We start from the raw sequence: 15,412 nt of genomic DNA, 5'->3' as shown, positions 1-15,412 counted from the left end.
TCATTTTGATAATATTCAGAATATGTGTAGTAAGGAATGACCATATTCCCTTTCTCCTTTGGTAGCCTTTTTAACTATTCATATCAAAGATCAGCTAAAGAGAAACACTAGGGCACTCCAGCTCACAATGATGGCCCCTTATAACCTGTAGCACTTAGTCTCAGTCTTTCATTTTCCAAGTTTAATGTCCAGGATTCTTCTATCCCTCATTCATACTGTATTTATCCAACCACTTCTATGAATAAGGCACTGTTTTAGGCTCCAGAGGTAGATGAAGATATGAACAAAACACAGTTCCCATCATTTACTCATTCATTAACAATCATTTGTTGAATACTTACTATATCCCAGGTACTATGATAAGCTCTAGAATACAGTGGTTGGCAAAAACAGGCATGACCCTTCCCCCTCATGGAACTTATTAGTGAAGGAGGCAGACAGAGAGCAAGTGTGTTGCCTTTACCACTGTATATCATACAGCACATAGTAGGTACCCAATAAATGCCTGTTAAGTGCAAATAAATGACCAAATATATAACTATAAATTGTGAAAAGTGTTATGAATTGAAAAAAACAGGAAACAGTGATAGAATGAAAGGGTATCTAGGGACAAAAGGCTGCCAGGGAAGGCCTGTATGAGGAAGGGACACTTAGACCAAGACCTGAAGGATGAGGATAGCCAGCCATGCCAAGACTGGAGATGGGAGCATTATAGGAGAGGGAGCAGTATGGGTAAAGAGTGTTCCTGGCTGGGCACTGTGGCTCACACCTGTAATCCTAGCACTCTGGGAGGCTGAGACTGGAGGATTGCTTGAGCTCAGGAGTTCGAGACCAGCCTGAGCAATGGTGAGATGTCTCTACAAAAAAATAGAAAAATTAGCTGGGTGTCATTGTGTGTGCCTGTAGTCACAGCTACTTGGGAGGCTGAGGCAGGAGGATGGCTTGAGCCCAGGAGTTTGAGGCTGCAGTGAGCTATGATGATGCCACTGCATTCTAGCCCAGACAACAGGGTGAGACTGTCTCAAAAAAAAAAAAAAAAAAAAAGTGTTCCAGGAGCAGCAACAGTAGGGGTAAAAGTTCTGAGGTAAGTAAAAGCTTGACATGTTTCAGTGGGAAAATCACAGTGAGCCAGGGGGAAAACGGTATATGATGAAGAGTCTCATGAGACAAAGTAGAAGTAGGCAGGGGTCTTGTAGGACATTGTAAGGGGTTTGGATTTTAAGAGCAACGAGAAGTCATTTAAGGGCTTTAAACAGAGGTATCACATGATCTGATTTGTATTACTTTAAAAAGTCACTGTCTGTAGTTATACAGCAATTGTGAGAACAACAGTGGGTGCAAGGACTCCAGTTAGGAGTTACAAAAATCCAGGGGAGATGATGGCAGTTTGGACTAAGGTAGCTGTGGTAAAAGTGAGTAGAATCAAGACATACTTTGGAGATAGAACTGACAGACTTGTTGACAGGCTGGATGTGGGGGAGAGAAAAGGAAAATTAAGGATGACTTCCAGATTTCTAGCTTAAGCAACTGGGTGGGTGGAGGTGCCATTTTCTAAGACAAGTAAAACTGGGGAGCGGGAGGGACAGTCCCACGGTATGTCACTGTTTAACATGTTTTATTTGAAATGCTAGTGAGACATGTAAGTGTAAATGTCAAGTAGGCAGTTGAATATCTGAACCTGGAGCTTCTAATAGGGAAGATGGTACAAGGAAGCTTGTGATAAGAGCCTTACAAATGACAAAACTTAAGTGTTGAAAGAGAAATATCATGTTTAGCTGAGTTAATCAGAGGAATTTGCAGAAAAAAGTTGGCATTTGAGCCAAAGGGAAGATGATGAGGGAAAACATTCCAGGCAAAGGGAATGAAATGGTAAAGGTGAAAGAGAAAAAAAAATATATGTTTTTAAATCTTCTGTAGAGACAGGGGGTCTTGCTATGTTGCCCAGGCTGGTCTCAATGGCTCCTCCTACCCCAGCTTCCCAAAGTGCTGGGATTACAGGCATGAGCCACCACGCCCAGCAGAAAATCTTAAAGTGTGTTCAGAAACTGAAAAATAGTTTAGTCTGGATGGAATGTGGCTTGTGCTTGGAATGTTGCAAAATGAGTCTAGAAAGGGAGGTTGAAGCCAGATCACAAAGGGCTTTGCACACCATGCTGGGGAATTTGTATCGCATTTGGTGGGCTATTGGGAACACTAGCAAGTCTTTGAGCAGAGGCATAACCTGATGAAGTTGTTAAACACCACTTAGTGACACACAGTAAGATAGATTAAGCAGGGAGAATAGGAGGGAGGGAGGCCATGAGACCATTTAATTTAAATAATTTGACTGCCACACTAGAAAAATTTTTTTTTTCCCTTGGGCACACAGTGTTTTATTATGAAAATAGAATAAAAACTTCAAAAACAAAATGATCCTTTCTAATCTAATGAAAATTTTTTTGTTTTCTGTGTTATATGCAATTAGATTGTCAGTATTAATTGTAACAAAAAGAACATCAACAAGTAAGATTTTCATTAACCAACTGCAGGGTTTTGCCCAGGGTGCCACCCATCATGTAACACGTATGCTACAGCATGGTAGCGTGAGCTGCCTGCACACCACACGATTCCCAAGGTAAAGAGGAGTATGAGTTAATATATGCTTCACGAGGCCCTGGGCTCAAAACTAGAATGAGTTAAATACAACTCACATGGCAGTTTATGTGTTCAATTTAAATAATTTTATTTAAATGATGAAGGCGTGAGGTAATAAGGGTGTAAATGTTGCTAATGGCAATAGAAAGTTCAAAGGCAAATGTGAGAGATATTTGAAAGGAGAATTACAATTATGTTAACCTAACACGAAAGCTAGGAGGAGACACCCGCTTTTTTCTTCTCAATGTCTTTTGCCTCTACACTAGATCATAAACTCTGGAAAGGCTGGGATACTTTTCAACTCTCCACAGTGGCATTTAACACTAGTCAAAGAGACCTCACGCTGGTATGGTTTCATAGTAAATAGGTAACAAAAAGGTAGCTCTGGTATTGAAGTGAATGGAGTCACACAGGTAGCTGGTGCTTGTACAAGCAATGTGGGGTCAGCACCATGGGCTGAGAGTAAGCACTAGCAAAGATAAATAAAATTTCTTCCACCTTTTTCCTTTTAAAGCCTAACTGCCTCTTCTCCTTCCTACTCTGCCCGCTTGCTCATTCAACACTCACTCACACAGGCTGAACCTTCAGTGCTCTGAAGTTTTCCCTCCACCAGACTCCCATCCATATTATCCATCTCTGTGCACAGTCCCACCCTCACGGCCCCCATCTGATGAGCTGATGAACAAGCATCAGGGAGAGAATGGATGAATATGCTCCCCTTCCCTCAGTAGTATTTACATTTAGAAAATTGGGGCCTTGACTATTGTAATCCAAATGTCTAACAAGAAAAAATTAATCATGTGACAAGCTAGAGCTGGGGGAGGTGGAGGGTAAGGGGCCAGGGGATATCGTTAAGTACTTATTCTGATGGTGAACCCTGGCTCTGGCCTCCCCTTATTCCTGCGTCTTACTGGGGTATCTGTTATGGGCCTCCTTTCAAAGGAGGTAAAGTACATCTGGAAAAGTCTTCTGGAGTAACTCTGCAAAGGAGAAACAGTATGACTGTCCGAAACATTTCCTCTGGACTAGCTAGTCCTTTTGCCATTGTTTGATCCCACCTGCCTTTTATTGTTTCTCCTCTGCTTCCTATTTTTTACTGTTGGTGTATTTTTATGTGTTCGTTGTTCAACGTCTTTTGATGAGTACCTTGAACTTGTTGGAGAGTATGTGCTACATAAATATAATAAAGCAATGAATAAATAACATGTCTCCTTTATAAGAGTATAAGTTTTACTATTTCCGATAGTATGATGTCTACCCTTCACTAGCCTGAAAAGCAGGCAGGTGTATTCTGAGGGACATCAGAGAGACGATCTTGCTCTAAAATACTTCCACTATACCCAAAATTCCACAATTTTATGATACATATTTTCAAAATTTGAGCCTTGAAGTTTTTTCTCCCAAGAATCCCTTATTAAAATGCAAATGCCAAGGGGGATGGGTGGTAGGTGGGTCATGATTTAACCTTAGTTCCCTTTACATTACCCGACCACTCCTACCAAATGCATTTTTCACATTCTGAATTTTCCCGAGCCTTTGTTTATGCTGTTCTTCCAGAGGTAATGCTAACAGTAACATAAACTACAAATATAACATTACCTTATATTTTCACAAGTCTCTCATTTGATATCCAAATCCAAGCCTACTTGGTATTTTTAAAAACATTTTATTTTTTCCAATGTAAAAAGAACAACAAGTTTATTATAGAAAATTTGAAAAAGGCAGGAAGATAGGAAGAAGAAAAAAACATCAACCATAGTCCTACCACCTAAAGAACACTCCTTTAACAGTGTGGTCATGCTCATTCTTTAAACCTCAATTTAGGTCCCATTTCTGGTGTTATGCTTTCCTTGAAATTCCCCCCACCCAAGATCTCCTATGTCATGTTTGTACCACTCACTTGTACACATCAGACACTTCTGTGTATAGTTAACTTGGTATATGTCCTGTATTTCCAATTAGATTATTAGATCTTTGAAGGCTGAAACTGTTGAGTTACACTTCTTGGTTTATCCCAAAACACCTGGTACATTGGACCCAGTATTTGCTGACTGATTTAACCTAAATGGATATAAACCATTTCAGAAAGAATATGAAATAGGCCAAGTATCTAGGTCATGAAAATTAAAGCTTTTGGGTCACCTAGCTTGGTGACTATTGCTTTTCTGTTCCTAGACTCTTGAAAGCCTATTTAACTGGTCTCTTTCTCCATACCAAAACTGAACAAGAAGCAGACTGATTAAGAGCCAGGATTTACACAAAGAATCTCTATATAAGGCATAAAGGTGAGAGAGAATCTAGAGAGAGATGTGGAGTAGGGGGGTGAAGAGGAGAGGAGAAGAGAGAAGAGGAGAGTAGGGTAGAGAAGAGAAGGGTACAGAAGAATCTATAGAGTCTGGTGCTCAGTCCAGAATGTGATTTGCCTCCAGCACTGTGTACAGGATCCCATCCACTTGTTCTGAGTCATACCCGATCTCTCGAAGCTCCAAGTGAGGGAGGACAGAAGTAAGGAGATAGCTGACGTGGATACGCAGCCGCGTAAGCTGTGCCAAAGCCCTGTATAATGGAGTGAGGGGGCAGGAGAAGAGATGACAAGAAGTCATTAGCCAACAGAATAAAATGAAGCCCCTTCAAATTAGGCCTACATCTCTCAACAATTATGTTTCCATTAGCTGGAAAGAAAGAAGGAAGCACAATGCCACCAAGCACAGGGAGACTGGCTGTAGCTTTCTAAGAAGTAATTAGTCCTTGGTGGCCTATGAATTAAGGCTTCCTCCCTTGTCTATGACTAGTAACTGGGGGTCCTAAGGGATGCTTCCCATTAGCACTCACAAGCTGATAACTAAACCCTAGTAATTAACCTTTCTAGGTCATCTCCCTCTGGGGTCCGATAGGAGACCTGGGCCTTCTGCAGCATTTCCAGGTGTGTCTCTGCCTCTTTCAGTTTCTCTTTTAATTCGTGCTTTTCCTCTTTGGTTCTATCTAGCTCAGCTTTCAGAATCTGTAATTCAGCCTGGCGATAACCCATGTGTTTCTTGCTCCAATACAAGCCTTCCGTCTCCTGGGTACTGTAGGTCACCAATTCATGTTGGACTTTCTTGAATTCAGAATGCCAGTGATTCCTCTCCTGTTCTAACTCCTCCACCTGCAGGTCAAGAAACAGAAATTCAATGACCCCACACACTACTGAAAGCTAAAGAGACTGCCAAAAACTCTTCCTAATATAATCACCCTGCGATTCCACTATACATACTCCTTTACTTATAGACCTTTTCAATCCCAAAATATGGGAAAGAAGCCTATTATGGTTCATTCCATCTGAAATACACCACAGAATAGTTCAATGAACTGTTTAAAGGCCTCAGAACATGAAATCATTAGAGCCCCAATGCCCCGGTCCCTTGGTTACAATGATCTCTTATCCCCAGTAAGGTATTGCCTTAACCTTTTGCTGAAACAAATTCCTTTCGGCCAAAACACGTTCCAATTTTTCTGTAGTTCTCTTCAATTCTTCCAGCTCTCTCTGGTTCTTCACCTCTGGTGTATTACGACCTCCACTCTCCTCATTGCCTCTTCTTTTCTCTCCAATGGCTGCAGCAGGGACTGCAGCAGAGGCCACAGAAGAATAAGGCACTGGGTTCCAGGACTCAGATGCTTCTCTTCGTCTCTCAGCAAGCCCCTCTCTGTCAACAGGGATAAGCTGAATGGGAGCTCCTGAATCTTTCACACCTTTGGCAACACCGACAATAGCTACAAAAGGTCCCCTGTTTATTTCTTGTTTGTTTATACTTGTGCTACCTCCGTTAAATTCTTCTGCTACTAATCTTGGCATCTGATCTTCTAATTCTTCAGGAAGCAAGGACCCATGGCGTTGGTCTTGGGCCCCCGGATACAGAACTGGAACATCCCTACTCTGAACCGTACTCTTGTTTGCTTCTGGGTATTCTGGGGAAAGGTATGGTGGTGTATTTCTCTCAGAACTGGATTTATCATGGCTGTTCTCCCCTTCTGGGTAGGCAACAGCTGCCTCTACCCTCTTGTAAGGACCAGGCACAGAATAATGTAAAGGAGGTATTATCAGCTCATTCTGGAGTCTTCTTTGTTTCTTCACAGGTTCCTCGCCTAGGATCCATTTGTACTTACTGCAAGAAGAGGAAATTAAATTGTAAGCTATCACAATACAGACTAATTATGTTCTTAGCCTATGGAGCCCCTCCTCAAATTTCTCATATTAAAATTGCCTCTAGATGTTACCCACAGATCATTTCAGGTTAGGAATAAAACTTTACACCCAAGCCTCAACCCCTTTGCTCATGCAATTGGCTGAGTTAGCAACTGATGTTAAGGGAGAGGTGAAGGTGAAAGGTGCGTAGGGGCCGGCATCTGGATATAGCAGGACTAGGTTTACCTTGGTAAGAATTCTAAAAATAGGATTCAAACCAACCCAAGTTAAATGTTTCCTAAATGTGCAAGTAAAGGAAGACAAACAAAACACACACAAAAGCCCCTAATTTAAGAATGAGATTAAAAGGTCATAAAAAGCCTAGTGCAGTATGCGGAGAATAGAGCCAGTTTGTTAATTTTACAGCGTCACAAAAACTTTCCAGTATCAAGGACTTAAATACACACTTTTTATATTGCAGCACAGCACCATACAATTCTTTGCCAGCCCACTGGATTGTGGCTATTGCCCATTATTCACTTGTAAAAGTTAATTAAAACACAGGGCCCTAGTCAGAAACAAAGAAAGTAAATCGGCCAATTCAAGTCACTTCCCTTTGTGACCAAAGAACTCCCAGTGCTCAGGCAGAAGCCGGCACTCTCTCTGTTCTTCAGGATAGCCCAGGATGATGGCCTCAAATCACTTTCCATTTTTGGCTGCTATACGCACTTATGGTTAAAGGAACTAACAAAATGTCACCAGAGAAATCCATAGGTAATTTTGTATTATGCAACAGGACAGGAAGGAACTCTATTTTAACCTTATAACTAACTATTCTGCCCTCTCTCTGCATTAACAAAGAAATTTCAAGGTAAAAATCAACTTTCAAATTTTCAATGAGAAAGAGTCAGGCATTTTTTTAGCCTCAAGGCTGTACCTCAAGGCTGTCCATATTTCTCTGCAATTTCTGAGAAGACAAATCAAACCTTAGCTTCTTATAATGCCCCACGTGTTCTTCAGAAATACAACTGGTCTATCTTAATACAACCTGTGTTGGCCTCAGGGGAAAAGCAAAAGGACTTAGGGGCTATGTAAGAACAAATATATTCATCTTTAAACATGTATAAGGGTACTACAGATGGTCCATTTAGCTGTGGTATCGAGGAAGATAGTAAAACAATAAGTTGGCAGGCATGAAAGAAAGGAGTATAATACTAGATATCAACAACAAAGTTTTATGAAAGGCAATTAAAGTCATATTATTTGCATTCTCTTCATTTTCCCACCTCTGAGGGTTCTGTCCTTAACAATCTTCTCTTCTGTCCCTGTATTTCTTCTCTTTGGTAATCTCATACAAACTTTTGGCTACAACCTCTGGACAACAATTCCCACTTTCTCCCAAGCCCTGACCTCCAGTACTAAATTTCTAACTGCTTGTCAACACATTTCTTCCTGGAGGTCCACTGGTATCTCAAACTCAGTATGTATAAAGCCAACCTTTCAATTTGACCTTCAAATCTGCTCCCTCTCCTATGTTTCCTATATGTGTTACAACACCAGCAAACTGTTAGCAATTTTTATACAGTTTTATATAGTAATTTTATATGCAATCAATAGTCAAATTCAAGCTCTCATTATCTCTCCTGGACTATTGCAATGGCTTCCTCCAGTCTCTGGTCTCCCCTTCTCTCACTCCAGGTCACTCACTGCCAAGTTAATTTTCCTAAAAGCATTGCTCTGATTATGGTACTCCTCGATTTGACGTTTATTGCCCCCCAAAAATAAAAGCTCATATGTCTTAGGTTGGCATTCAAACTTTTCCATGTGAAGACACAGGAAACATTTATTGAGCACTTACTGTGTGCCAGATAGCGTGAGATGTGCTTAATGTGTATTGTCTCATCTAATTCTCCCAAAAACCCTGAAGTAGGTGGTATTACTGTCTCCACTGTTTTAAGCAGATGCTCAGGAAGAGGTTAAGTAACTATCTCAATGTAGCTAGTAAGTAGCAGAGCTGGGACTTAATTTAACCCTAGTTTTATCTCTCATTATTCCCTTCACAAACACCAAACTGGATGCCCTGTGATTTCTTATGCTGCTCCTTTTGACTGGAATCCCCTTCTCCTCCCTAACACTGTATGCCTAAATTCCTGTAGCACTTCAGCAATCTCTTATGACATGCCATCACTTAGTACCCTGTGTGTGTGTGTGTGTGTGTGTGTGTGTCTTAAAGCACCTTACAAAAGTATAAAAGTATAAGGTCCTTGACGGAAGGCAGCTTAACTAACTGTGCTAGATGAGGATGAGGAAACAAAATGTTCACCTAAGAGGCAATCAAAAAACAACCATTATGTGAATGAGAGAAAATAAGCAGATTTTACTTATTGGTTCTATACATCTCCAGAGAGTCTGGCTCTTCCCTCTAAGAGCCGATTCTCATACCAGACTTGTATCCACTCATTTAGAAAAGATTAATTAGGGGTTTTAAACAATAGTAATTCTTTTTCCAACTACATAGTTTCTTCTCATTTCTTTTCGCTCTGTCATATTCCTCCATTGTCTGTCATTTTATAGGTAAGTGCATTTTGAATTTTCTCTTTTAGGTATTTTACATTTTCTCAAAACATACACATATACCATGCTTCTGCTCCTTCAAAATGCTTTTTGAGGTTTCTATATTTGACCATATCAGTTTAGTATTTCACTAACCAAGACAGAGAATGCTGTACTCAGATTAGGATATTTCATTATTTTTTTACTTGCTCATTCCACAGATGTTGTCTGCTATGTTTAAGTCAGGAATAAAGATCAAAAAACATGGTCCTTTTTAGAGTGCATAGTACTTCTTCCAGAAGATACATTTTTAAACATCTTTGTTGAGATAAAAATGACAAATTAAAGTGTACAATTCAGTGGTTTTAGTACACTCACAGAGTTGTGTAACTATCACCACAATCTGTTTAGAAAATTTGCATCATCCCTAAAGAAACCTCCTACACATTAGCAGTCACTTTCTATGCCTCCACCTACCTCTATGCAACCACTAATCTACTTTCTGTCCCTATAGATTTGTCTATTCTAGGCATTTCATATAAATGGGATCATGTAATATGTATTCTTTTGTATCTGGATTCTTTCCCTTAATATAATGTTTGCAAGGTTCATCCACGTTGTAGCATGTATCAGTATTTCGTTCCTTTCTATAGCTGAATAATATTCCATTGTACAGATATGCCACATTTTACTTACCCATTCATCAGCTAATGGACATTTAGGTTGCTTCCACTTTTTGGCTACTGTTAATAATGCTGCTATAAACATTTGTATACAAGTTTTATATGGATGTATGTTTTTAGTTTTCTTGGGTATAATCTTAGTAGTGGAACAACTGGGTCATGCAGTAACTGTTTAATGTTCTGTGGAACTGCCAGACTGTTTTCCAAAGCAGCTGCAACACTTTGCATTTATACCAGCCATGCATGAGAGTTCCAATTTTTCCACATCCTCACTGGCACTTGTTATTGTCCATCTTTTTGATTACAGCCATCCTAATGGGTGTGAAGTAGCAGCTCATTTTGGTTGATTTGCATTTCGTTAATGACTAGTGATGTTGAGCATCTTTTCATGTACTTATTGGTCATTTGTTTATCTTCTGTAAAGATATTTCTATACAGATCATTTACATATTTTTAATTGGGTTGTTTGCCTTTTTATTAGTGAGTTGTAATAGTTTCTATATATTCTGGATACCAATCCCTTATCAAATATAATATTTCCAAAGTTATTCTCCCATCCTGTGGGTGGTCTTTTCATTTTCTTGATAGTGTCCTTTGTAGCTCTAACATTTTTAATTTTTATGCAGGCCAATTTAACTTTTTTTCTTTTTTGAGACAGGTTCTTGCTCTGTTGCCCAGGCTAGAGTGCAGTGGTTGTCATCATAGCTCATTGCAAATTGAAACTCCTGGGCTCAAGTGATCCACCTGCCTCAGCCTCCCAAGGTGCTAGGATTATAGGCATGAGCCATTAACTATGCCTGGCCCAAGATATGACCCCTTGGTGTCATATCTAAGAAACTATAGCATAATCCAAGGTCACAAAGATATAATACTCCCATGTTTTTTCTAATATTTTTACAGTTCTAGCTCTTACATTTATATCTGTGAGTCATTTGGAGTTAAATTTTGTGTATAGTGTGAAGTGGGGACTCAATTTTATTTTATTGCATGTGGATATCCAGTTGTCCCAGCACCATTTACTCAAAAGACTTTTCTTGAGCCAGGCATGGAGGCTCACACCTGTAATACTAGCAACTCAGGAGGCTGAGGCACAGGGATCACTTGAGGCCAGGAGTTCAAGACCAAACTGGGCAACATAGCAAGCCCTGACTCCAAAAAAAAAAAAAAAAGAAAAGAAAAGAAAGAAAGAAAGAAAAAGAAATTTAGCTGGGAGTGGTGGTGCACACCTGCACACCTGTTGTCCCAGCTACTCAGGGGGCTAAGGCAGGAGGATCCCTTGAGCCCAGGAGTTCGACACTGACACTGTAGTGAGCTATGATCATGCCACTACACTCCAGCCTGGGAGACAAAGCAAGACCCCATCTCTAAAAAATAGAGGAAAAAAGTCTGTTCTTTTCCCCATTGACCTGTTGCCTTGGCACCTTTGCCAAAAATCCAGTGACCAAAAATACGGGTATATTTCTTGACTGTTCCATTGATATATATGTCTATTCCTTATACCAATATCATACTGTCTTGATTACTATAGCTATACTGTAGATAACTGCAGGGAAGTATTAATATAAGTCCTCCAACTTTCTTCTCTTTCAAGATTGTTTTGACTATTCTATATCCCTGACATTTTCATATGAATTTTAGGGTCAGGTTGTTGATTACTACAGAAAAGCCAGCTGGTATTTTGATAGGGACTGTATCAAATCGGTAAATCAATTTAGGAGTACTGCCATTTTAACAATATTAAATCTTCTGATCCACAAAGATGAACCATCTTTCCATTTACTTGGGTCATCTATAATTTCCTTCAACAATATTTTGTAGTTTTCAGTATAAAGGTCTTGTTTGTACCTCTATTAAATTTATTCTGAAATATTTTATTTTGAAGCTATTATAAATGGAATTGTTTAATTGTTTTCTTAAATTTTGTTTTTCTTTTCAAGGAACCAGCTTCTGGTTTTACTGATTTTCTCTATTTTTTTCCTGTCTTCCTATTTCATTTCCATTCTAATCTTTATTGTTTCCTGCTGCTTGCTTTGAGTTTGCTCTTGTTTTTGTATTTTTTTAAAGTAGGAGTTGACATCTTTCTTCAATTTTAATGTAAGCATTTATGAATACAATTTTCCCTCTGAGTACTTCTTTAGCTTCATCCCATAAGTCTTGGTATACTTTGTTTTCATTTTCATCCTTTCGAGATACTTTCTAATTCCCCTTGTGATGTTTTTCTTTTACCTACTTGTTATTTTGAAGTGTGTCATTTAATTTCCACATATTTGTGAATTTCCCAAATTTCCTTAGGTTGATTTCTTTTTTTTAATTTAATTTAATTTTTTATTATTATTTCAGCATATTGTGGGGGTACAAAAGTTTAGGTTACGTATATTGCCCTTGCCCTCCCACCCCCCACGTTTGAGTCAGAGCTTCAAACGTGTCCATCCCCTAGACAGTGCGCATCGCACTTATTATGTATATATACACTGATGATTTCTAATTTAATTCTATTGTGGTTGAAGAACATCCTTATGTGATAACAATCCTTTTAAATTTTTTAAGAGATAAGTTTTATTTTATTTGTTCTTGATCAAGATGCAATTGTGAGATTATGATTGAAAATTAAATTTTCCACTTTTATAACTTTATGCAATGTTACATCTTTTGAGGAAGCTAAGAGAAGAAAGCAGAGCAAGTACATATTTACATAGTTTCCTGTATTAACCTTCTTATTTACCATTTTTTATTGTCTTCATTTATGACTGTGGGTCTGAGTTACTCTCTGGTATCATTTCCTTACTCCAATAGAGCTTTGCTCCCATCCACCTCCTTTGTGTTGCTATTGTCAAATAGTTTACATTTGTATATAAGGCCACTGATGATATACATACATGTAATTACGCACAAATATGCATTGCTTATGTAATTATTCTTTAAATCAGTTAGGAATAGAAAGAAGAAGAAATATGCTAATATACTGTCCTTCATAATTAATTATATAGTTACCTTTATAAGCACTCGGTGCTTTTTCATGTGAATTCAGAATACTGTCCGGTATCACTTGCTTTCACCCTAAGGAACTTTCCTTAGTATTTCTTGTAAGGAAGGCCTGCTAACTACAAATTCTGTCAGCTTTTGCTTACCTGGGAATGTGTTTATTTTACCTTCTCTTCCTAAGGACAGTTTTACTGAAGTTAAGATTCTTAGTTGAGTCTTTCATTCAGTACTTTGAATATGTCATCCCACCACCTTCTGGTTTCCATTGTTTCTGATGAGAATTCAGCTTTTTATCTTATTGGGGTTCTCTTATATATGATAAATCATTTTCTCTCTCTGCTTTTAAGATCTTCTCTTCACCTTTCAATAATTTCCCTATGGTTTGTTTGGCTGTGAATCTCTCTGCATTTATACTATTTTGAGTTTGTTGAGCTTCTTAGATGTATAGATTAATGTTTTTCATCAATTCTGGAAAGTTTTCAGCATAATTTCTTTGAATATTCTTTTTACCTCTTTTTTTTTCTCTCTTTCTCTCCACCTTATACTCCTCTTATACATATTTTGGTGTACTTGATGGCATTCCATATTTCTCTGAGGCTCTGTTCATTTTTCCTCATTTTTTTTTCTGCTCTGTTCTTCAGATTGCATAATCTATAATTGATCTATCTTCAAGTTTGCTGATTCTTTCTTCTTCCAACTCTAATGTGCTGTTGAGTCCCTTTAAATAATTTATGTTTGTTATTGTACTTTTTACCCCCCAGAATTTCCATTTGGTTCTTTTTATAATTTCTGTCCCTTTATTGATATTCTCAAGCCATTGTCATCATACCTTCTTTAATTCTTCAGACATGGTCTCCTTTAGTTCTTTGCACATATTTATAATGGCTGCTTTGAAATCTTTGATAAATTCAACGTCTGTGTCTCTTCAAGAGCAGTTTCTATTGCCTGCTTCCCCCCAACCCCATGTACAGGTCGTATTCTGCTGTTCCTTTGCACGTCTCATAACTTTTTGTTTACAACTAGACATTTTATTAGATAATATAGATAATATATAGAGAATATAGATAATATAGTATAGCAATTCTAGATACTGATTCCCTCTCCCTGAGACACTGATTTTCTTGTTTGCTTGGTTGTTTATTTAGTGACTTGGCTAAATTGACTCCATGAAGTCTACTTCCCCTGCAATGTGCAGCCTCTGATGTCCTTGCTCAGATTTTTTTCTTTTTTTTTTTTTTGAGACAGAGTCTCACTCTGTTGCCCGGGCTAGAGTGAATGCCGTGGCGTCAGTCTAGCTCACAGCAACCTCAAACTCCTGGGCTTAAGCGATCCTACTGCCTCAGCCTCCCGAGTAGCTGGGACTACAGGCATGCGCCACCATGCCCGGCTAATTTTTTGTATATATATATTTTAGTTGCCCATATAATTTCTTTCTATTTTTAGTAGAGACGGGGTCTCACTCTTGCTCAGGCTGGTCTCGAACTCCTGACCTCGAGCGATCCACCCGCCTCGGCCTCCCAGAGTGCTAGGATTACAGGCGTGAGCCACCACGCCCGGCCAGATTTTTTTCTTGATTTTAATTTTTTACCTCGCAATCTAGGGTTTATCCCTGGTTCAGCATAGGCCACTTATTGGTTAAAGCCCCATCAGCCAGTTAGGTTTTTGCCCCTTACCATTAGATGCCTATGTGGCTTGGAGGCTACTATCAAAGTTCAAGGAATTTGTTTCTGCCCCATATTCAGCCAGGTATTAATAGCTTGGATTTTTCCTTTTGATCACCCCTCAGAGGACACAGCCTTGAGCATGCACACCATCTTCCACACTTCCAGGAATGTGTGTGATTTTATTTTTAAGCCTGGCTTCCCAGGAGTTGCCCCTGGTCAGAGTAGCTTGTTGTTCACCAAGTGGTTGGTCAGAGGTTGTGCTTAAGCCCCTAGTGCCAGTGAGGCTCCTGCTCTTTGTTGTTTGATCTGTATACAGCTCGGGGACTGCTTTCAAGTCCAACTTATGTCCTGCTCCAATTGCTTCTGAGTGGGTATAGCCTTGTGTTTATGAACATCCTTCCTGATACCCAAAATTGATTATTATCCCAGGAACACTCTTCCTGACTTTCTTTCCCTGATTCTCTCTGTTACCAAACTTCTGATTGCTTGGCCATTTTTCTTGCTGCAATTTGTATCATGGACATATGAGCACACTCTTAATTGTTTTTCACCAAGATTTCCATTATTTTTGACAATGCCCTTAAGCATGGAATTCTTCATGTTCTATTCCACATAAAGTCAGGGCCTTCACGTAGAGCTGTGGAGTTCTTCATCCTTAAGGACCCTCCTCCCTATAAGCAGATCCTCTGGAACACTGTACAAGAGCTGGAGACAAGGACAGTGGCACACTTCTC

The 15,412-nt window shown here is 39.2% G+C and overlaps 1 protein-coding gene across 2 annotated transcripts in view; it reads right to left on the bottom strand.

Annotated features, from left to right (window-relative positions):
* Positions 1-4,286: 4,286 nt before the first annotated feature.
* The window catches only part of MORC4 (MORC family CW-type zinc finger 4), a 51,316-nt gene continuing 40,190 nt past the window's right edge, over positions 4,287-15,412 (bottom strand). The window contains exons 15-17 of one of the 2 annotated variants that reach the window (XM_069463064.1): positions 6,080-6,776; positions 5,496-5,779; positions 4,287-5,190 (exon numbers count right to left, since the gene is read on the bottom strand). In XM_069463064.1, the coding sequence (XP_069319165.1) occupies positions 5,037-5,190; positions 5,496-5,779; positions 6,080-6,776 (1,135 nt within the window). In that variant the 3' untranslated portion in view covers positions 4,287-5,036. The remainder of the gene's footprint in view (positions 5,191-5,495; positions 5,780-6,079; positions 6,777-15,412) is intronic. The other variant, XM_069463065.1, reaches the window with a different exon arrangement.

The sequence above is a fragment of the Eulemur rufifrons genome, chromosome 30, assembly GCF_041146395.1.
Source record: "Eulemur rufifrons isolate Redbay chromosome 30, OSU_ERuf_1, whole genome shotgun sequence".
NCBI classification, from domain to species: domain Eukaryota; kingdom Metazoa; phylum Chordata; class Mammalia; order Primates; family Lemuridae; genus Eulemur; species Eulemur rufifrons.
This window is presented reverse-complemented; position numbering and strand designations above follow the sequence as displayed.